Raw genomic sequence first — 26,544 nt, 5'->3', positions numbered from 1 at the left:
AGTTGCAGTAGAACAAGAGAATCCCCAATCCCTTAATCTGTAGAAGAGTTCAATTCTCTCAGAATAATGAAGAAGTTGTATCAGAACTGAAAAGGAGAAAGGGGGGAAAAAGCCAACTCAAATGGAAGAATTTTTTACTGCCTAGAAAGATCTCTTGTAGATAAACATATCCAAGAAGAGCAGGGTGGAGGACGACTGGCGGCACCACCGTGGAAATTTACAAGAGCTCTGAAATTGCCAATAGGATAAAGGCAAGTTATCACCCTCTTTGGAATTCCAGCTATCAGGGAAATAATGGGCCTTCCCAGAAGAATGGGTGTACACTATCCTGAATAAGAGTTCCTCAGTGCAACTCTGTGGGTCAGGAGTGGGCAAAATAAGTCATCATAGCAGGAAACCAGGATTCCCACAAACTAAAAAAAAAATCCCTTCAAAAATGGCTAATATCGCCAAGTAGAACAGACATGGCTATCAGTAGTTTTGGAGATGTGAGTAATTAGTAATGCTTTAGATCCTGAGTTGACTAGGAAGTGCAGGACCTTTCCTTATGTTTTTATAGTTTCTAACTTATGATCACTGTTTTTACAGAATGGTATGGAACTCTTTCTTATTAATCTATTTTCTAGAGATAATACTTAGAGTACCTTTTATTTTACAATGTCAAAAACGATCAGAATGAGTGCTAATTGATAATCTGTTCTTTTTTCTGACAGCGGGAGCTGAATTACTGATACTGTTCCCTGAGTGATAATACAGGCAGCCTAACAAAGTAGCTATAGCCCAAAGATTTATGAAGAAATATAAGAAATTTAGTATCACAGGATTATATTTCTTCATTAATTTATAAACTAAGTCTCTTTTAGGCAAAAGACGATTGGCGCTGCTGTAGTGGAAGTGTAAGAGGAAGCTTAGACTGAGTGTATACTACTAGTAAATGGAAGACAGACTGAAAGCTGTTGAAGGCTGTGACATCGTATTTCACTTTGAGCAGACACCTTGAACTCCACGTATTAAACAAGAGTTGATATTAAAGCATATATTTTTAATACTTACAGAGGACTAACAACAGATCTATAAATGTAAATTAAAGAGCTCACACGCCCGTCTAGTATATGTGAGAAAGCAACTGTGTTATTTTAGCAATTTCTAATTTATGCCCAGAGCTGTATTTTACATCACTTTTCTGATCCAAATGACCTTTATAATTCTGTTTAAAAAAGAAAAAAAATCTGGTAGGGACTAAATGCAAGTGAGGACTGAAAAAAAATAAATCAACAATTTTCTCTTATTTGCCTAGACTCTCTTTTCAAAGGACTGGCTTTTAAAACATGATAGTTTACTAATGCATAGAAGTTCTGTGAACCCAGCTTCTAGCTTGGGTTTAAAGGCAGGAAGTATAAATTGCCAAGTACCAAAATAAAGCTACACAGGAAGACACGGACTGTGTGGGTGGGTATGTGGTGTGTCATGTGTGTGTACTCACCCTGCCACTCACACAGTGGCAGGACGAAGGGGAGAAATGGCAGTCCAGAACAACATACAGTATACCTCAAAATAGGCTTCTGCTGCAAAAGACCTGTGAACATGGAGGGATCCTGAAACTCAACTTGTGAAAATCCAGTCTGCATTTTAGGATCGGGGGTGAAGTAATACAGAGAGAGATTGGAACTGGGTCAGAGCAAACATATGTATCACAAGCAAATGCTGCTTGGCAGCAAATCAACACCAACAACGGAAATAATTGAAGGAAATTTAATTTCTAAACTGGAGAACAAAAGGACAGCCACTTCAATGCCATTGCAAATGTAATTATCTTCTATCTCCAGTAGAGCTGTGAATTGAAAATCCAGTAGAATGCTGCCCCCGTCCCTGTGAGCTCTATTGAATGTTAACAGGTCAAAAATTCTCTCTAAAGGAGAGATAAGCAGCTCCACCATAATAAGATGCAGTTTAACAAAATATCTTAAAAAGCAGAAAGAAAAGAAAGAAAAAAAGAAAGGAAAGAAAGAAAGAAATTGGAGCTATCCTTTGAAATAGAGGAACAGTAAGATATTTTACATAGTCTAACTAATAACATAATTCAGAATCTATCTTTGTGGAAGAATATCATACAGTCTGGACTACAAAGAAGACCAGGTATTGTAAACAGGTTCACTAGTTCACAGCTGATTTCCATAGAGTATAATGAATCTCCTTTTTAAATGACCAGGCTATTCATCTCAACATGTGCACAGCACGTGTGGCTTAGGGCACCCGGAAGCTCAGAGGATGAGCCAGACTTGAGATCTCCTCACCCTGCAGCCTTAGCATCTGAGTTATGCTAGAGCACTGATGAGAAAATGAAGTAGTCAAAATTCAGCCCAGATCCTGATTTTTTTTAAAGGTACATTTTTCTTAATTTAAAAAATTGAATGCTACCGAAAAAATAGTATTCATCAAAAGACAATCTAAAGAAAAGTAAAACCCCTAATTAAAACTGGAGGAAAGATGTCTCCAACAGAGGACCAACAAAAAACAGAGCTCTTATATAAATCACTAAGAAAAGCACAATCAACTCGCAAGAACAAGCCAGAGATATTTCACAGAAGAGCAAACATCTACGACCCAATGACATAAATAAATGTCACTTTCATTAACAATAAGGGAAATGGAAATCAAAATCTGTAAGATATCATTTTATATCCATTTGGTTGGCAATCTGACAATATCGAGTAGTGAGAGCATGTGGATTTACAAGATCTTTATTACTGGTAGGAGTAAAAATTTATTACTGGTAGGACATATAAGCACTTTTGAAAAATTCACATTATAAAACTGAATGTACATATTCTTAATATCCAGTAATTCTATTCCTAGGTATACATGCAAGGTAAATTATTATACATATACTACAAGAGATAGGTACAAGAATGTTCAAAATAGCACAGTTCCATAAAACCAAGCAGAAAAAAGCTGAAATGACCACCAATCAGAATACAGATAATAAACTGTGGTATATCCACACAATGAATTACAGAGACAAATAGCATAGAAAAATCTTCACAATGCAATATTAAGTGAAAAATTAAACCCCACAAGATTACATATAGCATGACACCCTTTTTATAAAGGTAAAAACAACTTTATAAAAATATACTTTTTAGGAAATGCAATACAATTCTATAAAAGGAAAGCAAGAAAAGGATAAACAGGGGTTTCAGGATGATGATTACTTTGGGTAGGGGTGGCGGAGGGACAGAATAGAAGAGCACACAGGTATATTATCAAGGTCCTAGCTTTTGTTTTGATCGGTGGGGGTCTTAGTTGCTTACTATATTATTTTTTTAATGAAATATTTGAATAAATAATAAAATGTCTGAAAAGAAGTCATAGAGCAATAATGATCATGAACCAAGGACTATGATTGTGACAATTAAAAAGCATGGCGTTACTGGTTTACCTTCATAAAGCTGTGCGTACTGGGGGAAACCAGTTGCTCGTAGCCAATCACATGCTTCCTTGGCTTCGATTTCTACAACAGAACAGAGAAAAACGAAATTGTTAGCCATGTGTATCACAGCCCACTGCTTTTCCCTTAATAAACTTCGATTTTATTATACAGCAAAACACGACCTCTGTAGAAAACACAGATAAGCAAACAAAACAATTTTAAAAATCCAGTAAATTCAAAAGGTTGAAATTTTTATGCATTTTTTCAGACTTTTTCAAACGTGTATAATTATGTACCTGTCCTTTTAAAAAAAAATACAAATGGGTCCTAGCAGTAAGTTACTCTGTGCTGCTTCTGACGAGCTCTGGTTACAAATGATTATGAAAATAGGGCAAAATGAGACAGATCAAGAGGGATTAAGTAACCAATTTTAAGCCTGGCTGGCCTAACTAGGTTTACTTTTCACTTTAACAAAAGGCCACCAAGTTCCTCTGACACACTAGAATAAGACTTAACTGAGCACAGGAACAGACCTCCTGACACCCACGGGATGGGTGGTCAATCTCCAGGTGTTGTGGTATGTGCCTTTGGGTGCACGGAGTATTCATCCAGGAGGAGAGAGCCCCGGCTGTCCAGGCACAGGGAGGGCATGAAGTCAGTAAATCCCACAACCTTGGCAGGCTGAAGTGCCTAACAAAGCTTCCACTTCCCTGTGGTTCAGCATCATGTAGATAGGATTGATAAACAGAAAGGCCAAGAGCAACTGACACACTGTGTTAAAACTCACTCAAGCACATATTTACAATCCCATTAAAACTGACTCACAGGGGAGGTCCTGCGCACGTTCATTAGTTTCTCTGTTTGCACAAAGAATATTCCTTTCAACTCTCCCCACCATCCTCAGGCCATTAGAGTACTGAGTTATGTAAGGCTATTCACTCATTTATGAAGTTCTCAACGCTGCTTAATTGATCCCAGATTCAAATCTTCATGAAGCATCTCTTCTCTGAGCCAGATGTGAGACAGTTATGAGAAGTATACACATCTTACTTTGTCGAATAACTATGGTTGCAAAGCATTTTTCACCTATTATTTCATGAGGTCCGTGGCCTTTAAAGAAAGATAATTAAGAAAACTCAAATTCATTAAAGCAAGTAGGGATGTCCTTATTGAGCAACAAAGAGAAAAACAAGCTGCTCTCTTCTGATGAGTTTGTGAACACACCAACGAAAACCAACTAGGGCACAACAGTAGAAATAAACAGGGCACAAAGCTGACTTTCACGAACCTTCTCAGTGTAGCGATGGAAGCAGCATTATTAAACACAAGATTTAGGACTGGATTGGTTGTGAGGGATAGAGGGATATAACATGGAAGAACTTCAATGTTTGGACCAAATAAAAGAATAGATGGAATTGTCCAACGTGAATGATCTGAGCCTAACATATTTTTCATGTATTTATATCCATATCTCAGGAAGAAATTCAGGAAGTTTTAAATAAAATGATAAAATAATAGACACTTTCTAGAAAACTATATTGCTGGAAAAACATAAAAGCTCAACATTTTACTTTACAGAATGAAGAAATTACTTTTTCCCTATCTCCCTGCTCTCTCCCCCTCAAAGACAGATATAGAAAGAAAAAAGGCTATTTGTTTTTAAAAATATTTTAAATAACTCTCTTCTTCTAGCTATTTAGAGGTTATTTTCATTGGACAGATTGGTAGACATTGAACGATGTGTTGTTAAAAAGTACATGTGCTTGCTTTTTTAGTGCTTTACTAACAGGTGTCAAGGAACCAGAAATTCTCAATGTCCACCATTGAGACTATGGTCAGACATGACACCAGGCCAGCACACACACAAAAGCCTTAAGTAGACACCAATTCACGAGCCGATTTCGCCACCTATTTAGAGCACGTTCCTGACTTCTTATTAAAATGGTTTCAGGCAAAGAGGCATGAAAAATGTAAGATACTATTTTTCTAAGAAATCTTAACATTTATTTATATAACACTTTTCAAATTGCAAAGTTGACTCTTTTAAGATCCCATGTGATTTCAGGAACACACAAATGCATATTGCTGCCTCATCACTTTGTTTTCTACTGCTAAGAAAACAAAATGCCCCTAAACGACCACAAATTGATCTATAAGCTGTGCACAGATACTCACTCTTAGGGCCATTTAGTTAGAAAGAAATGATGTGAACAGGTGAAGGTTTGTTTCTTCAGCAGATAATTTAATTAAAAGCTTATACAATGGCTAAAAAGCAGTACTTTCAAGAACTGCAGAGATTCAGTCATTTTTACCCTCCCTTTTCTCCATGAAAAAACAGATGAGAATTTGTCTTTCTTTTAGATGTGAAACCATGGGAAATGGATTTGTGGATAACTATTTTACATTAAAAAATGTCCAGTCACGAAAACTTAGGATGCGTAACAAATGAGAACGTAACCCACTTTTCCAGCAGAAATCAGAATTAGAAAACCGTACAAAGTTATCACAGATGTTTTAGAAAATAGATTGCACTCCCATCCTTCCCAATTAACGTCAAGAGAAAGTACTGATAACCCAATACTGATCAATATTTTAGTTTTATTTAATAGGAAATGATCCTATGTCTACATCCAAGTCAGTCAGGGAATACCCTTTCTAGTTCCATTCCCTGATTCAGGCCGCTGGTTTTACTCTTATCTCCTAACTAAAACTTCAGGTCTCCAGCGAATCCATCCACCTCTCCTCAGAGGCTCATATCAAACTTGCTAAATTGCAGTTCTGATCTTGTCTCGCCCTCACAAACTTTGCTGGAGCCTCCGCTGCCCAGAAAATCAAGTCTAAACACCTCTGTGTGGTTTCCAAGGCTCTCCACGTGGCATCCAACCTAATTCTTCAGTTCCCTGTACTCCTGCATCCGAGCCAAAGTAAACTTGTGTTCATTCCACACACACCACCGTGACTTCTCTGGCCTGAAATACCCTCCTGTCCACTCAGGGTCAAATTTCACTTATCCTTCAAGGTCCAGACCAAATGCTACCTCCTCTATGCAGTCTTCCCAGATGCTTCTCGACAGTTCTATCAATGGCTAAGTTTACTGAGAGCCCTGTCTAAGCATGTGGTGCATGTCAGTTCACTTACTCCTCAGACTGATCCTAAAACGTGGGTTACTAACATCATCCCCAAGATAAACACACGAGGAGGAAACAGGCAGAGAAGTAACCAGCTCTCCTTAAACATGAGCTTTCTACATTCCAATGCCACATGGGGGAGGGAACGAAGACCTACAGAAATGCGAGTTTCTTCCTGCAAAATGGGTTCTTTCCTTAAAAAAAAAAAAAAAAAAAAGTAACAATAAACAAAATTTAAAATATTAAAAACCAAGAACACATTACGTTTCTTCAGTCACCTTACTATCCCCCATGCTCGCTTTTGAAGGCCTCTAAGCAGCTCTGAGGGTCTGATTTTTCCTTAAGTTATAAGTGGGTGGTGGTGTCAAAACCATGAGGATGATTTTTAAAAAACATTCCCCACCGGGCAGAAGTGCCATTAGAAACTGAAAACACAATGGAATTACAATGAAACTTTTATACCTGGGTTTTCTCTAAGCAAACAGCAGACGAATGTGTTAAGGAGGAAACAGGAAATTTTTATAGGACACAGATTTAGTCTTTAGCTGGTTCACAAAGCAGTTCTGCATGTTAGATGAATGAGGTCCGGGAGACGCTCTTGTACATGGCTGGGAACCATTAGGACGTATTTGCACATTTCCTGCATCACGGGATGGCCCTATCTTCCCATTACCCCTCAACGGTAAGTTAAACAGAAATTCCCCAGCCCTGTCATCATTCTGTTGACCTCTGTTGATCTTAGTCAGCTGGGCTACAGTAATTGGGTCTAAGCAGGATGTGATTACTTCCATCTTCCGGTTGCTCTGTCTTCACAGTGGGAAATCCCAGTTCTCCTCCCTTCTTTGACAACATCTACCCAAATCAGGACCCGATGCAAAGGCATCAAATTTGTTTTTTAAAATCAATTCTAAGGAATTAGAGGAACACAAGAAAATTCAAGAGCTTTCCAGATTCCTGGACTTTCCTGAAATATGACAGATGTGTGGGCAAAGATTCACGGAAAAGTTGATGTTTTTACTGTACAGAGAACCATGTTAGCTGTGTGCAGGCAGGCGGTGCTTTCTGATCCAAACCAAGATTCATTCCCCTCCCCTAGGTGACACGGATTCCTTCAAATGGGAAGAAAGACTGCTTATCGAATATCCTTACCACATCAAGGTGGCCAAATTTATAGGGCTGTCATGCAGCTGGATAGAATGGTTTTAATAACAGCCTATCTTGACCTAATGGGTGGATGTCACAGAGCAGGTCACCTGGAGAAGCAAACCACGGCCTCAAACACTTGTAGCAAGGTTGGAGATCTCAGTGACTCTCAACCCTGGATATAGGTAGGCATCGCCTTGGGGAGTTTTCTAAACACACCTGTGACCACCTGCTCCCAGGTATTCTAATTTACTCAATATAGGCAGGGCCCGGACATCACATTTTATAAAAGTTCCCTAACTAAGTTGAAGGGTAGCCAGGATTGAGAACCACTGAGCTGGATTACATTTCTCCGTATTCCTCTGTCCTGGACTCTTTCTACCCTGGATTATCCCAACAGCCTCCTAACTGAACTCTCTGATAAGCCTTCCTCTCCCCACTCCCAACGCATTTACCCTAGTCCAAGAATCCCTGAGCCAGAGATTGGTTTTTGGAAACATATTTCATGATGGCACTCCCTGCTTATAACTCTTCAGTGACTCTCCACTGCCTTTCAGAGACATCCAAACTCCTCAGCAAAGATCCACAGCCTTCATAATTCGGCCTCTGCCTATCCACTCCGCTCACGGAAGGCCTCCAAACGCAAGCTCTGCACCAGTCTGACAAAACTCCTTCAAGTTCCCAGATGCACTATGCTCTCAAATCTCCAGCTCTGTGTTCTCTTCCCCCTCTTCACTCCAACTTCCTGCTTAATTCATTTGTGTGTCCTCAAGGACTATGTCTGCACACTGAAATCACACATACATTTGTTTAAAGAAAGAAAAGAAGAGAAAACCCATTAATATTCTCCTTTCGAAGGCAGACTAAGAACTATGTCTTGAATCTCCTTCTCTCTCTAATTAATAAAAATAAATGTTAAGCACACACAACTGCCAAAGACTGGTTATCAAGTTACCTATGTAAAATAAATTCCTAGTAGGGCTAAGTCAGACAGTAGAATGCATATGTTAATATTTATTAAACTCTAATGTTATCTAATCACAGTAAAGATTTTGACCAGCAACTAGTAGCATTCCTACTCTCAGGTGCCTTAAAAAAAAAAAAAAATCCAAACATCTACCGTGCATATTCTGAAAAAAACAACCAGTTAGGAAGGTTCTGGTAGACTGGTCAACTACTAATATGGTTTTTTAGGCTGGCTGGCTTAACATCAGGGGACACAAATCCATCATTAGGTATATTCTAGTATGGTCATACATTTAAGGGAAGCCAATCATCCTGCTTTTTCCCTTCACTCAATATTTATTTATTGAACTAGGTGTGCTGGCAGCTGCACTCAGGGACACAGCCTTTATTTAAGGAGGACTCATGATCTTGTAAGACTGCATTGCAGGAGATGAGATTCTGGGTAAAGGAGATTGAATGAGCTACTTGAGGAGGGAAGGTAAGCACGCTGGATTTACTGCAACATACAGCAAAGGACAGAGAGGTATGAAGCGGAAAGCAGGTTATCCCATAGAGCGCAGAGAAGCACCCCCTTAGCTGGGTTATGCAGTGAGCAACCAGAATGATTTCCTCAGATGCAAAATAGCTCTCCATCTGCGTGTCCCAAACCCCTTCTGATAATCCACCACAGAAAGGGGACAGATCAGGAAAACAGGTCCAGGAAAGAATCCGCTGCCTACTTAGGTAGCATTAAGAAGAAAATAATCTCTCTGGACCTGTTTCCTCATCTGTAAAACCTGGGACTGGCTGGCTGGTTAGCTCAGTTGGTTACAGCGTGGCCTTATAACACCAAGGTCAAGGGTTCAGATCCCCTTATCAGCCAGCTGCCAAAAAATAAAACAAAACAACACACATACAAAACAACAGCCTGGGATTGCCATAAGCTTTGGAAATTCCCTAAACTTCTGACTCTCATGTTTCTTTTATGCCCATTTTACCTTCTCACTAAGATCCTTTAGAACAGGTTCCATTCCTACAGTTAAATTTCCAGATTTCTTATCGATTAGATGGACACATTCTTCTTCCCTCAGAAAACTGGATCACTAGAAACTGCTTTGGTAGTTTCCCAATTTTGTGAATATACTGAAGTTTTCATTGCTAAAATATCAAATTTGCTTTTTAATAGATCGATTTCTTGATGTGTCCCCTGAAGTCTATGTTCATACTATAGAGAACACAAAACCAACAATGTTTGCTTTATGTGTGTATCTATAGCCCTCAAACTAAATTTAATCTTTATAGGAAGAAAACGTCAAAGCCTAGAAAACTCTAAGCCTTCTACTTTGCTTATGATCTGTTGTGTCTGTATCTCCATCACAGCAGCATCTTGGCTTCCACAGAAGCAGTGAACTGCATGCTGACATGCACCTTGGAGCTTTCCATCTTTTCTCTTTACAAATGAGGAAGCTGGTCCACAGTTTAGGAAGTTGGCTTAAGGTTCCAGAGCTCTCATGCCCAGGTTAGAGTACTTCTTGACTATTTCAATAGTGCCCTCATTTTTAAATCACCTGACTGTTTTTCAAGACTAGTAAGAAATGGAAATTTTGGAGAGTTTTCTTTTTAAGTGTTATTTTTCTCTCTTCTGCTTGAGGCTTGGAGACAGATATGCTGCTTTCTAGTAAAGAACATTCCTAGAAATAATATAAATAGGAAAAAAAAAAAGACCCATTTTTCCCTGCGATGTGATGACAACTTAATAAATGGTTTTGCCTTGAAAGAAGGAAACCTCAGGAGATACACCCTGCAAGCCTATACCTCGGATTAAGCACTCAAAGTGACACTTTAGCAATGCCGAAATTAAATCAATTGAAATCCCCTTTGGGAATTATTTAGCACAAACGTTTGCAAAGTACTATTTTTAATACACAAACCAGGAAAAGGCAAGTGGCTCATATCAAAATATGTGTTCTTCCCTCAAAAGGGTATTATTAGGCTCTGTATTAATTTGAGTCCGTGAGTGACATGGCTCTATCAGGTAGTCTAGATCCAGTCATTTCCAGGAAAAGAAAATATCTCCCAACTAATCCAAAATTGGCATTTAGTACTCAGCACAAAGAGATCAAATTGAAATGAAAATTAACTTTTAAGGAAATAGATACCACATCACCACATCTTTCTGTTTCACTTCAATCTGAGGTGGGAAAAAATAAACCTTTGGTGTACACACACACACACAACGCTATCTATACACACACACACACACACACACACACATGTCTAGTATTCTATGTCAAATATTTATTCATTTCAAACCATGCACTAAGAAAAATGATTGGAGGTAGCTCTCAAAACACTAAGTCCTTTAAAGATAACTGGATAGATTCAGAAGGCAATTTCAAGACAGCAAACTATCTAAGTAATACACTTTTAAGGGCCCTTATTTTTCTGGGTCTCATTTTTTATAAAGTGAAGCATATGTTTTAAGACTATATATTCCATTTCCTGTATTACCTTATTCAAGGCAAAATACCTGGTTTCAAACCTAGAGTAACTCCTGTCTCCATCATTAAAGACTGGCACACACATCAGTTCTTTTCTTTATGTATGTCAGCAAAGCTTATTCAGCGTAGGCCAGCCCCATCTCTGGCTTTGCCCTAAGTGCCACAGTGCTATAGCATAGAAAGAAGAACATTCTCTGCAAACTGCAGTGATATGAAAACCTTAAATTAGAAATAAAGGAAACAGCAAGTAATTCTAACAAAAAAATAAACAAATGGCTCACACATATTTCAGTCCATTCTGACAAAAAAGAAAATAAAGAAATGAATGAAACAAGTTGTCTTATCAAAGACCAATGAAAATAAAAACATGGCGGATATCAGCTAAGGGTATAAGCTACTTCCAAGCATTCCTATGTCTGACCTCAAACAGGAAACACTATTCAATTTGACTTGCTCAGTTTTGTGCCAAAAAAAAGGACTTATTGTCTTCTAGGTGAGCTAAGAAATTATTTTCATCAAAATTGCTTGGGACACCCAGTCCCCCAAATGCACCCAATCTAGTGATCAAAATTTGATTCAGGTACATCTCTTTAGTTTCCTACAAACACATTAAGATCCTCATTTTGTTGCTATCTCCACTTTGTTTACACATGCTGGCAGGAAGGAGTCTGAGCTTCCATTCAACTCACATGTGACCTTGGACTAGCCACTAAACCCCCTGCATCTCAGCAGCCCCCCAGCAGGGAAAAGGCACTGTTTTTCCAGGCTGCCTTTGCAAAGTTCTGAAATTTCCCCCCAAATGACTTTTACAAATGCACGAGCACTATACCAAATCCCTTTTCTATGCTACATAGTTTAAAAATGCAAGTGGCGTGGAGACTGGATTCTTTGTGAGCTTATGGTTTCTCCAGACACAGGAGGTAAAGATGATATCAGGATTTCAGCATCTTCTATCTATTTTGTCACTTGAGTGTGACAAAGGGCACAGCATGGGCCACAGGCCATTTTACCTCCAAAGTCTCTTCCTCTACGGCTTCCTGAGTGCTGCAAGCCTGGGAAATGCTTGCAACGTCAGGGTGTGGAAAGCTTTTGTCCCTTAGACATCCTCTGGAGCACAGAGAAGGAAGGCGCCTTTCTGACAGCTTCAGGAAGCGACCTCCAGGCCTCTCCACAGGACACTCAAAGGTGGGGCAGGGAAGAGAACACAATGTGGGTGGGAGGAGTCAAAGGCATCTGAGGACTCTGGTTTCTCTGCCCTCAGCCTCCAATTAGCTTTTGATTTTCTCCTGGAGGGGGACAGAGGAGCCATGAAAAGGCACCTAAGTAGGGGTATGTGTGAAAGCGAGTTTGGAGCACACTTTCCACTAGGAAACCAAGTCTAGCAGTTGAAAGAAACACAAGGATGGATGATTAAGAGAAAGTGATTTCCACTGTGTTTGGGCTTCACCATAGCAAGGTAGAATAGTGTACCTTTTGGTGCCCAAGAACTTTATTTCCAAATAGGCAGCCATTCAAATATTTTCAGTGACATCTGGGAGAAATATTACTTAAACATACTTTCACCAAAGAAAGCATTATTCAGTATAGTCAACAGAGGCTAGAGAAAATGGTATCCCGGAACCTTTCCCCAAATGTTAAAGTCTCCAGTCATTAGGCCGCCAGAGAGGGGACGCAAAAAACCACTAAATCGTATTCCTGGGTCCTAACATGATAGCTCCCTACCTGTGAGCACAAGCCCCCCATGAAGCTGCAAGGTAACTGCAAGGGTCTATATGGGCCATACTGGAAAAGTCTGACTGTTGCTTGTGAGAAACTATAAAAATACATGGTCTAAATATGCAGGGCTTTCTTTCCGTCCACCATTAATTATGATGGTAAGGAAGAAATATCTAGGGAAAACAATGTTAAAACAGAGTAGACCTAATTAAAGGTCCCCCAGCAGGACTGCCTACTCCTTATCATTGATCATGATAATCCTTAACAATAACACAGGGTCCCACACAAGGAAAAGTGCCCACAGACACGATCTTCAGCCCTTCTCAGCTGGGAATCTTACCCCTTCTTCATTACCTGCATCTCTATTTGAGGATGAAAGAAAACACTGACTGTACTCACTCAATGCAGCAACCCCTTCCTATAAAAGATATCTTAACCCTACAACACTGCCTTTCTTAAGAGAAATAATGCTGATAATCTCTGCATTCCTCCATATGCAAGGGCCACCAAGGGAGAAATAGGTACAACTGTGAAAGTCGGCTCCAGAGAAGAATTTTCCTTCTAATTTCATAGCCATGGAAAAGAGGAAAAATGGATAGGTATACTTTATAGTTGGACATTAGTTCACCTTGACCACCACAGGGAGGACAATTTTGGGTACAATTAAGTTTAGAAATTACAGACTCTTTCCCACTATATCCCAACTCATGTAATTCTAATCACTGGACTGTGCAACATTAAAAATGAAAATCACCTTTCTCCCCAGGTCTCCTTTATAATCTCAAGAACAGGCTTGGACAGTGAGTCTGGATGCCAGTCACACCATGGGGCTTGGTTTTGCTACAACGTTCTAAAGCACTGAGAATTCAGTCTTTAATGATTTGGCAATACCCGGGGAGGAAAGGGAAACATCTGAGGTTATTTTTACTTTTGCAGGTCTTCTGGCTGTACAGGGTGGATGGTAGGGTGGATCAAGTATTGTCTGGAGCCCTTCAGGGTCTTTTTTTTTTTTTTGCATGGCCTCATTTCCGTCTTCCTGTTGCTAGGAAGGAGAGTTAAGCATGAGAAACTCGTGTTTACAATACAGGACCATCCTGTCCAGTACAAGGCTCTCTTCAAAAAAGCCCAATTCACTTCACCCACTATACTGTGTATGCCCCCATTATTCTGGACCAAATCACCCTTCCCTGAATATTTTCAAATTGCATATTTACCCACCTACGTCACAAAAATACCACTCTCATTTAAACATTGCGTCATGGCTTAAAATCTCCATGGGACATCAAGGGAAACCCAGTACTTTTTCCTGTATTTGAAACCACCTCTTGGAATCTCACCAAACCTCTGATGGGAAGGCATCACATTGGGGCTCCCATAACCCCTTTAAGTCCTATGGTTGCTTATCAAATAAGATTTTAAGTACTATATACATTTTTTAACTCACTTCACAGAAATATCTTGTTTAATCACAACACGTCTTTCTATTAATCTGTTTTATTTTCCAGAAGCACTCAAACACCTCTTTTAATGTAAAAATGCTCTTAAATTTAGCTTTATCATTGCTCTTTGAACTACAGTATAGAAAAACAAAGAAAGGAAACAAGCAAACAAACAAAGGCTTTAGGTTGAAGGGCAACCTGCCCCTCACCTCTTCTAGAGCCACAAGAAAATCCTTTGGGCCAGTGCATTAAAACTTTAAACACTGCCTTCGATTAGTGATAGTTCATTGTTTAATCTTTTCACTCTTTAAGGAGTGGTGTTTCTCATAAGATCTACAATTGGGAAGTTATGACACAAGTCACCCAAATCATTTTTTCATTCACTCTAGATTTAAGCTGGAGGCTACTTATTCCAATTCTGTGGAGTTTGGAAAACAAGCATTCCCCCTTCCTAAGCTTCCAGTCTGTTTAATGTAAGGTGTCTCTCAGCTTGCATGAAAATAAAATCAGTTTTTGTTAAAAGCAAACTTTTAAAAACAGCTGGGAAAGTCAGTCTGCTGTGCTTCATTTAAAACTCTTGAACAGTAGTGCTAATGAAAAAAGTATGCACCCAGGCTTGGGCCACGCTGTAAATCTGGCATGCCACTATAAAAGTTAATACATGCAATAGCCAACATTTTCTTAGAAAATGTCTCGAAATAACTTCTGAACGCACATCTGCTAACCATTTGACACTCGTTCCTCAGGACTTTAGCTCTTCTGTGGGGGGGGGGGGTGGTGGCTGCTGCCTTACAGGGCACCCCTCGACGATCTGCTGCAGTCTGCAAGCCAAGATGGCACTGGGTGCCTCCATTAATTCCACACTTACGGTCTGCAAATTATCTCTGCCCAGGACCAGCCTGCAGTCCAGATGGATGGTGAATTAGTCAACCTCTTGGAGCCGCTGATAGATTTACATTCAGGGCACTACAGTCTGCTGGGCTATTATTTTCCCTCATCCCCTCAACAAACAGAATTTTGGAGGGAAAAAAAAAATGTAATTTGATACTCGGTATTCTGCCTTCTCCCGAGCTGTGATTTTTTTCTATCCAAATGCGTCATATATACCGCCCTTACGAATCTTGTTGTAATGGATGGCTATGCCTAGGCTGCATTCCTCTGTCTCACCAATATCAGCAGAAACCACCTCTGAGTTGAGAATGAAACCCATTTGCTAACCGTGTTGGGTGTAAAAGACTTACTCAAAGCAAGACTGGGGATGAAGCAAGACTCTGGCTCCGAGGGCCATTCCACGTATCTTCCCTTCCCAGGGTAGGGGAACAATGTTTTCTGTTCACAGTTCAGATCAGTGACTACAGGCAGGGGTTCTGCAGTAACGGGCTAAACTGGTATTTGTTGAACATCAGCAGTACCAGACTCTTCACTGAGCCCTTCACTTGTGTTAGCCTATTTGATTCTCACCACCTCCCCGCGTGGTAAATACAGTCATTACCCTCACGCTGCAGACGAAGGAGGTACAGTGAGGTCGTGTCACTTCCTAGGTCCGCCCAGCTAGCAGGATGCAGACCCAGGATGCCGACCCCGCCAGCCCTACCCCTCACCCCGTCCCCTGTCCGCTGTGACTCCCCTCGCACCAGTGGCTGTGCGCTGGAAGGACGCGCCGAGACGCAGCAAACCCCACGCGGCAGGGTTGGGCTGCTGCGGCGGGGGTGTAAGTCCTTCCGAAGGATCAAAGGCTCGGCTCAAGACGTTGGAGGTGGGGACAGGGGCAAAGAGTGGGGCAGGGTTCCAAGAAGCTGTCGCCTGTTACGAAGAAAGTCGGGTCGGGAGGAGTGCTTCCTTCCTTTCTCTGGCCCAGGGACTTGCTCCGCGGGCTCCCCATCGGGAGCCAAGGGCGTGGGCATCTCCGCCGGGCATTTCAGGCACCCGATTCCAGGGCCCAGCACATGCAGCGACAATGCAGCCTTTCTGGCAGGAGCCCCTCACATGCAACACGGGGCTCGCTCACCCGCAGCTGCCAAGCCGAGCCTTTCCTGCCCGAGGTCATTCCCAGGGTTCAAAATATTTGAACGAAAACGAGTTGAAATTAAGTAACTTTTTGGCTTATTTACTTTCAAGCACTGTTTTAAAAAGCATTTGCAAGTGCTGGCAGGGTATAAAATGTTCCCAAGTAATGACCGCTCCGGGAGTCAACGCTGATTTTGGACTCGTATGCTTAGGCATAGAAAGCACAGAGCCCGGAGCGGTCCCCAAAGAGAAGATCGGATGCAGAGCGAGGCCCGCGCCCCTCGGAGCCAGAAGCCAGCGCCTGGGATTTGGAACGAGAACAGCCCGCGCCCAGCCCCATCCCCCGGGGCGAGGAGGTTAACATGCGCTTCACTGCTTTAGCCGCGGTCGACCCCACGCCCGCGGTCCCCAGGCAATGAGAGGCCAGGGGTCACTACCCGAATCTCAAACCTCCCGCCCCGAACTCTGACCCCTGTTCTCCCTACCCACCACCAGCCCCACCGCAAGGCACCCGGGCGACTCCTCCGAAAGCGTTTCAAGAGCACAGAACGACAGGCACCGACTTGACAAGGCGGGGTGACATTTCCTCCGCGGCTGGCCCAACGACAAGGCACGGGTCTGGCTTACGTGTTAGGATCATGGTGTCCGGCTTCTCCCTGCACATCAAGGGCGGCGGAGGGCGGGAGACGCGCAGTGGGGAAGTCGAGGCAGCCCGAGACGGCTGGGCTCCCGCGCCGGGACCCACGGCTGCACGCGGGCCGCGCACCCACGCGGTCCTCAGCGCATCCTCGTTGGCCTCTCCCTGCCCCTCGCCACGGCCCCGGAAAGAACGCAGGGTTTTTCAGAGATCGGAAACGGAGAGCTCTCAGGGAGCCGGGCGAGAAGCCCGGGAGCGGCTGCTCCTGCTGCGGGGAAGCGTGTCCATGGCCGGGACAGCAGCGAAGCGCCCTCGCACAGGCAGCGGGAGCGCAGTGCCTCGCGCGCGCCCAGCCGGCCGCACCCGCCCCTCCCGCCGGGCCCGCCCCCGAGGGGAGGGGTCGGAGCTGGCGGCGTCGCCTCTTCCCCTCCGGCCAGGGTCGCCGGCTGCAGCCTCGGGTTGTTCTCCGACCCCGCCCCTTTCCCAAGCTCCTCCCCGTCCCTCCCCCTCGCCGCCCCGCCCGCCGGCCGCAGCCCTGGGCTGTTCTCCGACCCCGCCCCTTTCCCAAGCCCCGCCCCGCCCTCCCCTCGCCGCCCCGCCCCTCTCCGCTCCGCCCAGGCCTGGAATGTTTTCCCTCCGCCTCCACGTCAGCAGCGGGAAGCGCCTAAAAGTCGCCAACTATTGGCCTTGGGAGCAAAGGCGAAGGCCATGGGGCATATGTTTGGCTTGGATGACCGGGCCGGATGCTGGGACACCGTGCACGTTCCCTGTGTCTTTTTCTTGGTAGCTCTGCGCACTTTTTGCCTCTGTTATTCAGCCTTTCATCCTAGTGGAAACCGCATATCTTTGCGGGAATGGGGAAGAGAAGAGGTGGGGATAGATCAGTGTTTCCTAATCAGTAAGATGAGGAAAAGATTACCTGCCCCGTGGACATTATTATTCATTGCTAAAACCCTCAGGGGTGCAGAGCAGATGGAGGTGCTAAACGCTGCCTAGAGAGGGATTGAGCTTTAACCCAGCACGTGCTGAGAATCTACTATGCGCACCCTCATAGCCAATGTTTTTCAAACTGGTGGCCTTGGGGCCACAATCCAGATCCAGCTCCCGGAACTGTAATGGGCCCGGCCCCACAATGCGGAATTAGAATCTCTGATGGTGAAAATCTGCATTTTCACAATCTCTCAGGTGACTGTGAGGCACTGTAGTTTGAGGGCCCTGGTGTGATAGGAGCCCCATGCTAAAAGATTAAGATTAAGTACAACTGCAATTAAGATTTTTAAAAATCCGGACAGAAACAGAGATTTTGAGAAAATTTACATTGGGTTAACTGATGCTTTCTACCTATTATGCTTGGGCATGGGAAACTACTGACCTAAACATTTATTCAGCAAATATATAGAGAGCATTTCTTATGTGCCAAACAGCGTTTTAGGCTCTGGGGGTAGAGCAGTGAGCAAAAAGACAAATAGCAGGGGGGGATAGAACTGGGGTGGGGATCAGTTTGTTTTTAAGTAGGAGTAAATAAAAATGGGAGAATTTAGTGTTCTCTCTTAATTATAGTTTAAAATGTATTGATTTCATAGCCATGTCTTAGTTTACACAAAGGACTTACCCGGCTATATTTTTGATAAAAAAATGCTAACTGCACCACTGTACTACTGGCTCGGTAATTAACCCAAACCAGAGTTCAGTTCTGAAGGGCATGGGGCTCTTCCATTCAATAGATATTTATTTCCAGGGCTTTACTTTGTTACAACGTAAGGGGACACAAGGTAAGCAAGGGCATTTCTGGCCTGTGCCTGCTCAGAGTTTACTGTCTGGTGGGGGAAGGAACAGGGATAGATAAAAAGATGTGCTTGTAAGGGTCCCGGAAGTGGGGACCTGACCTGGCCCAAGAAGATGCAGCTGCCCTCACAAGTGTGGGAGCTGGAGGAACTGTCAGAACGCCCACAGTTGCCAGCAAGGGGGAGTGTGATTCAAGGGGAGGCCTGGAAAGGAAGGGCAAGAACTTTCAGTTCCCTGCATGAGTATGTTAAGGATTTTCTTTTTTTAATCCTTAACAGTGACAAACCATGAGAAGACATTTTAATGGAAGAAAGCATTCCGTGATAAGATTTGCATTTTGAAAAGATCACTTAGGCTGCGTTGTAAACTTTAAACTTAATAAATAGGAGTACACTAAAACATACTAATTTGTTATTAAAAATTCAAACCTTAAAAATATAGATATTTCAAGCAACTCCCCCCAAATGTTTCAATTCTTAAAATAAGTTCTTAATGTTTATTACTTGTTAGGTGAAGTTGTATTTTAATTTAATTCGGTTTCTAGGAGTCTCTGCTTTTGGATATACCCACCCCCACTCAGCATTCATCTTTCCAGAATAAAACTTGCTATCCTTTTTTTCTCTTCTGGTTAAGGTCCCATTCCTTTCTCCTTGATTATTGATGCTGCCTTCTCTGGATCTTCTTTAATTTCATTATGTCTCTCCAAAGGTTTGTATTATATGGTTTGCTCATCATCTAATAATACCAGTAATAACTCCAAAAACATTTTTCTTGGTGAGGCATGGTTTGCATTTTGCCTTCATTGAATCTCATCTTCTGTTCTTTGATCTATTGACACCGCTTCTGACCAGGGCCACACTTCAGTTTTTATCGTTTTAATTCTTGCTCCTGTTAGAAATGGACATTTTGAAGGCTGCTACACTTATAGAATAGTGGTTGAAAGCAGGACTTTTGGAGCAGCCCACTTACTAGCTTTATTATTTAGCCTGTCAAAACTTCTGTTACACCTTTTAGAAAAAAGGCAGTTGTAATAGTGCATACCTCATGGGGTTTTTATGAGGACTGAATAACACAACGCACATAAGTGCCTAGCACGTGATAAGCACTCAGTAATGTCAGCCATTATTATTATGTACTATTAAATAGGCACATCAAACTAGAACATGAAATTCCTATTTAGAGAAGATTCAAACAAAACAAAACAAGACCTTGACTTTAACCTTTGTGAATCTTTACAAACTGGGGGAAGGAAAGAGTGAAAAAGTCATTAAGAATGTCAAAAAACAGTGGTGCTTTACCAGTTGAAAGAGGGTCCCAAGGCCAGTTCAGCGTCCTTCCCCTTCATTTAACCTTCAACTCATCACCCAAGGTTTTGTCTGTCTGTCATGGGCAGATGACAGTAGACTGGGTTTGTTAGCTGATCTACATTAAGTGAGATTTCAGTATTGAAACACTGCACTCTGAGCCAGGAATTACCTCTGTTTATGGTCCTGTGAATTAAAAACCATCACCAATGACAGCAGGTTTTGTTGCTGTTGTTGTTCTCGGTGGCAGATTAGAAAGAGACAGCTGTGACCTGAGGCCCTGTGCTGTTTCCTTCCTGCGGTTTTCTTTCCTCAGCTTGGGCAAGGGCTGCTTCCAGGCTCTTCTCCACGGCAGTATCCACACCCACTAGATATGGTTGTTTTCACATTCAACTGTTGTGTTACCAAGGAAAGAAAAATCATGTTGCTGACTCCTAAACTGCTTTAATTCCTATTCAATTTTAGTAATTGGTATTAGATATTAATAATATCGTCCAAGGACACCATGTTGCATTTTTTTCCCCACTATAATGTGTTAAAAGTAAAAAAATCCCAGTGTCTGCAGGCTGTCAGGCAGGTGATGCTGGTGAGTGAAGCAAGACACAGAGGGATGGTGAGAAATAGGGAGCCCAGAACCCCTCTAAGAGGACAGCTGCTAGTCAGGCTCCCTTGATCGTAGGCATGTGTTAACACAGCGACCCCGATATACTGGGTTTAAAGATTTTTCAAGAGCCTGTATTTCTATATTTTCATATCCAATCTCCCAATTTTTAGGTGCTGGCAACTAACTTAAAAAATCTGAACCCATTCCAGGTAATTTCAACGTTGGGCTTCATTTTGCCCCAGGGCAATCAGTTTAAACCTCTGCTCCAGTGGTATGAGCCAAGCGGTTTCTTTGGAAATGTATTTATCTCCCCTAGGAACTAAAGGACTCCTCTGCACTTAGAAAATGTTGTAATATAATTTATGTTCAATGGAGCATTGGGAAATTACTGGAGAAAATTTTTATTTGGAATGTTCAAAGGAAATATGACAAAGAATAGAAAGTTTTGAAAATAATTTTAAGCAGTATTCAACTAAGAAAAATAATGAAATTTGAAATTGAATGGCTATCCTTAAAATATTCATTATTTTTAGGCTTCGGTGCACCCAGTCTGGGTTCTTCCCCCACTTTCTATCCTAATTGATATTTTTCAGAATTTTTCAAAACCCAAATGCTGGGGATGTAGGATGGAGAAAGAGAAGAAGAAAGGGCTTAGGCAGCAAAATAAATTCATTCCCTTTTAATTTTACCTGGAGTAGCTCTCTTGTTCAATCAGGCCCCCCCTTTTTTTTGACAGCCAGGAGGTACAGGGATCAAACCCTGGACTTTGGTGTTATCTGGTGTTATCAAGGCCTCATTGCTAAAAATGGCAGAGAAGACGTGAACCCAGGAGCTAGTACCAGGCAGTGCTCCTACCACCTCAGTGTCCCTTTGATTTTTGCCAGGGACTGCTCAGATTCTTTCATGTGGCCTCTGACTACACAAACATCAAGCAAGTGAAATGTAAAAAACTGCAATCATTTCTGACTGCATGAAAACAATGAGGCTACTTTCCCATTGAATTGACCAATTTAAATGGCATGTTCTGATTCGTTGTCTATTATGCTATTATCCTCAGATTTAAAGTTCTTTTTTGAGTTTGCAGCAAATAATTCATTGACAGCTGAGGATGGATAATGTTATTTTATAAGTACTAATTATATTTAATTTTTTGTCTTTATTATTATTATAAAATATTGTAAAGAATTTAGAAAATATGGAACAGTATAAAGAAAAAATAATACCTCATAATCACATTATCAGAGATAATTGCTGATGTATTACATTTGCATGCATATCCTCCCAGTCAGACAAAACTGCGATCATAGTATACAGTCATTCCTTAGTATCTGCAAGGGGCTTAGTTCCAGGACCCTCATCAGATACCAAAATCCAAGGATGTTCAAGTCCGTGATATAAAATGGTGTAGTATTTGTACATAACCCACACACATGCCACCCGTATTTTAATTTGTCTCTAGATTACCCGTAATACTTAATACATTGCCTGCACATCGGTTCATTAGCATGGATTCAACATAGTACTCGGTGCACAGTAAATTCAAATTTTGCCTTTTGGAATTTGTGGAATTTTTTTTCCCCCAAATATTTTTGATCTGCAGCTGGTTGAATCCATGGATGCAGAGCCAGCAGACACAGACAGCTTACTGTATATAGTTTTCTAATATTTTATTTCACTGAATATACCTTTAGAATGTGATTTGTTATAGTTGCAGGATATTCCGTCTTAAGTATATACTGTGACTTAATCAATGTTCAGTTTTAATTTTTTCAACATTTTTTCTTTAATGAACATTCTCATATAATAAATTTTAAAGAAGAATGGTAATCTCCTTAAGCAAATTTATGTACTTTGAATTAAGGGCTAAGAGGGTAGTAAGACATTTGATATAAAATTCTAAACTGTCATCCAGAAAGTTTGGGCCTTTTGTACATTTTCATCAGTGTTTGAATGTACCTATTTCCCTTCACACTCAGTACTGCCAGGATTATAATTTCATTTTCCATTGCTAATTTGATAAGGAAAAAATTAACATTTGTTTGAACACTAAACTAGTTGAATTCTTTAATTGTAAGAAAATATACATAACATAAAATTTACCATTTAACCATTAAGTGTACAGTTCAGTGGCAATTAATACATTCACATTGTTGTGAAACCATCACCATCATCCATCTGTAGAACTTTTTCATCATCCCAAACTGCAGCTCCATGCCTATTCAACAATAATTCCCCATTCTCCACTCCCCCCAGCTCTTGGTGTAACCGCTATTCTACTTTCTGTCTCTGGTAATTTGACTATTCCAGGTACCTCGTATATGTGGAATCATACAATATTGCTCTTTTGTGTCTGGCTTATATTGATCGAATATCTCCATGTTTTTTTAACTAGTTATATTTATTACAATTATCTATTTAGGCCTATAGCTTTTTCTTGATAAAAACATTTTATCTTTTCTTACCGATTTATAAGTATTATGTATATATTAGGGATATTAGCCATTTGTCATTTATTATAAAAATATTTTTACTAGTTTGTCATCTGCCTTTTAAGCTTAAACAAAATCCAAGGTTTTACTTATTGGTTCTTTTCAATTATTAACTACATTTAAGTATTTTTCCCTGTATGATCTGAAGCCAGAAATGCTAAGATACAAATTCAATTTACAGAACAAGGTCATTTAATGCATGGGATATTTTGCTTTATTTTTAGTTATAAATTCATTATGTATTAAAAAATAGTCTAGCTGTCTTATTTATTTTTTCTCTCTCCCCTGTATGTATAGATGTCTTGCACAAAGTGACGCCTCATAAGGGACTACTGCTAAAAAGCTGGCACGGTCAGAATACAAGTTGGAAACCTAGGGACACTGAGTTTTTGAGAAACTTTTTGACTTTTGCATCTCTATAAGTGCAATGTGTGTGTGTGTGTGTGTGCATATATATCTATTAATAAATAAATCTTGGAACATCTGTCTTTCAAAAACTAAGTACAAGCTATGTTGGCTATTTTTAGCCTTTCAACTTGTTGGTAAAAATATTTTTAGTTTTGCTATCACCTTGTTTAAAAGAGTCATTTACGTGGTTGCCCCTAAACTCTGACTTTTAAAATCAATATCCATATGTCATTCTAAAGTATCAGCACAAATAAAATTGTCCTCCATAATTTTAAAAATCTGAGAGGGGTCACACATGAGTTTGTTTTCACTGATGAGATGTTTTGCTCTTTTGATGAGATGTTCTTCTTTCTTTATGGTGGATTGGTCCTAAAAGGGGTGGGTTTGGGCAATTGCCTGAAAATAATAAACGGTTCCCCTCCTTAGCTGCTAACTACAGCATGTTGGCCATTACAGTGTTATATCTAGAAACCCCTACACAGCTCCAGATCATTCATTTACTTTAATACTCAACAGGAGAATAGAGCTGCAGTATATCTTCAGGCTTGGCTTTTCATGTGTAACTAACTCAGTCAATTATCTCTTATTGACTCAATTGAACGAAGCTGTATTTGGGAGAACTGCAAGAAAACAACTTACACCTTTTTAAAAGGAGACCTGGCAATTTATCAGTAAAGAAATAGATTGAATCCCTCTTATACAGTTATTCTGTTGCTGAACAAACAACTATTTCCCTCCTGATTGTTGTCATCTTTTTGATGGGTTCAAAAAACAAAAATACAAAAGGCAAAAATAAAAGACTAGAAAAGCTTGATAAATTTCATAACTGAGTTCTCCAGATGTCTGAATCTCCAATAAAAATAAAAATAAAAATAAAAATCTAGCTATATATTGTTTACTTGAGCTAGATCAAAAACATTATGATATGGAAAGATTGAAAGTAAAAGGAGAGAAAAAGATACACGACGCAAATACTAAGGAAAAGAAAATTAGGATAGCCACATAATATTAGAAATAAAAACCTTTATATAAAAAAGAACTATAAGTGGTGAAGAGGGTTACCATGCAACACAACACTAAAAAGTTCATTTAACAAGGAAAATAAAACTATTCTGAGCCTGTGGGCTCCTAATAAAATGACATCAAAACTTACCAGGCAAATATTGGCAGAATTAGAGGGAGCAATTGACAAATATCACATTGGTGGGAGAGTTCAACAGATTTCTCTCAATTTTGGATAGGCTGAATACACAAAATAGTCATACTGAAAAGTTTTAACGATCATATACAGATATTTGTACCTGTCAATTAGAACATATGCACTCTCAACACTGCAATATTAAGAGCAAATAAAAGAACAAACAAATAAAAGAAAAAAGAAAACAAAAGCACTGACCATAAACTAAGCCATAAAGCAAATCTCAACAAATTTCAAAGAGGTAGTATCATACTGACTACTGTGATGTTTTTAAAACATGTCCACAAAATCTTGGTAATCTTTTCACCAAAAGGTGGAGCCAATGTCCCCTCCCCCCAAACCCAGGTGGTTTTCTTGTGACCTTCAACAAACAGAATGTGGTACAAGTGATTCTGCTTTACTTCAAAGGTAGGTTTAGAAAAGGTCATGTAGCTTCACAAGTTTTTCTTGGAACAATCACTCTGGAGTCTTCAGCTACCTTGTAAGAAGTTTGGTTACCCTGAGGTCCTGATATGCAGAGACCAAATGGAAGGGCCACACAGAGAAGAGGTGCCAGAGGAGCTCCAGCTGTTTAAGCCCACAGCACTTTGAGTTTTCCCAGCCCAGGCACATGTGAATGGAGAAGGCCTTTGACAAACCTTAACCCCAGCTACCATCTCACTGCAACTGCCCCAGAGGCCCTGTGATTAATTTTAGGTGTCAACTTGACTGGGTTAAGGGATGACCAGCTAGCTGGTAAAGCATTATTTCTGGGTATTTTTGTGAGGGGTGCTTCCAGAAGAGATTGAAATTTGAATCACTATACTAACGAAGGAAAGATTAGCCCTCACCCAATGTGTGTGGGCACTATCTGCTGAGGGCCCTGATAGAACAAACAGGCAGAGCAAAGGCAAATTTGCTTTCTCGCCTAGAGCTGAGACATCCATCTTTCTCCTGTCCTTGGACATTAGAACTCCAGGTTCTCTTGCCTTTGAACTCCAGGACTAATGGTAGTATTTCTCAGGTTCTCAGGCTTTCAGCTTCAAGACTGAGTGTTATGCAGTCAGCTCCCCTGGTTCTGAGACCTTTGGACTTGGACTCAGCCACACTAGCAGTTTTGCTTGTTCCCTAGCTTACAGATGGTGTATTGTGGCACTTAGCCACAGATGGTGTATTGTGGCCTCTGTAATCACATGACCCAATTTCCCATAATAAATCCTCTCTCATGTATCTGTATATCTATATCCTATTGCTTTGTTTCTCTGGAGAACTCTGACTAATATAGACCCTGAGGAAGAAGTGCCTAGCTGTGTCCAGTCAATTCTCAGATCCATAACAAAATAACGGATTGTGATTGTTTTAAGCCACTGTTTTGACATAGTTTGTTATGCAGAAGTAGATACCTAGAACAGCAACGTTCTCTGACCAAAATGCAATTAAATTAGAAATCGATAACAATAATGTAAATGATAAATACTTTATAATTTGAAAGACTACTAAACATTGCATAATTTAAGAAGAAACCATACTGAAATATCTAAAATACTGAATGACAGTGAAAGTGTAAACGTAGAAAACCCCCACACTCATATCTACCTTTGTTTTCCCTTTATAGCTAGCCCTTAATGATTAACTAAGATTGTGTCAAAAGCAGACATCCTGTCTTGCCCCATACCTCTCTCAAACAGGAAGCAGCCGTCTATCCCACTCGAAGCCATCCTGTTCCCCTGATACATTTACCTATATATATTCCAGCTCTCAGTTGACCAGGGAGGCAGTTGGGACTTTACCCTCTGTCTCCTGGCTGACGTTTTCTGAAATGAAAATCTTT

General features: G+C 40.8%; 1 protein-coding gene across 2 annotated transcripts in view; it reads right to left on the bottom strand.

The window, feature by feature from the left end:
* The window catches only part of DLC1 (DLC1 Rho GTPase activating protein), a 356,326-nt gene that overhangs the window by 21,610 nt on the left and 308,172 nt on the right, over positions 1-26,544 (bottom strand). For both annotated transcript variants that reach the window (XM_063076558.1, XM_063076559.1), the window contains one exon: positions 3,440-3,511. In XM_063076558.1, coding sequence (XP_062932628.1) covers positions 3,440-3,511 — 72 coding nt within the window. The remainder of the gene's footprint in view (positions 1-3,439; positions 3,512-26,544) is intronic.

This window comes from Cynocephalus volans, chromosome 13, assembly GCF_027409185.1.
Source record: "Cynocephalus volans isolate mCynVol1 chromosome 13, mCynVol1.pri, whole genome shotgun sequence".
Classification (NCBI taxonomy): domain Eukaryota; kingdom Metazoa; phylum Chordata; class Mammalia; order Dermoptera; family Cynocephalidae; genus Cynocephalus; species Cynocephalus volans.
The sequence above is the reverse complement of the archived record's forward strand: the minus strand, read 5'-3'. Positions and strand labels throughout refer to the sequence as shown.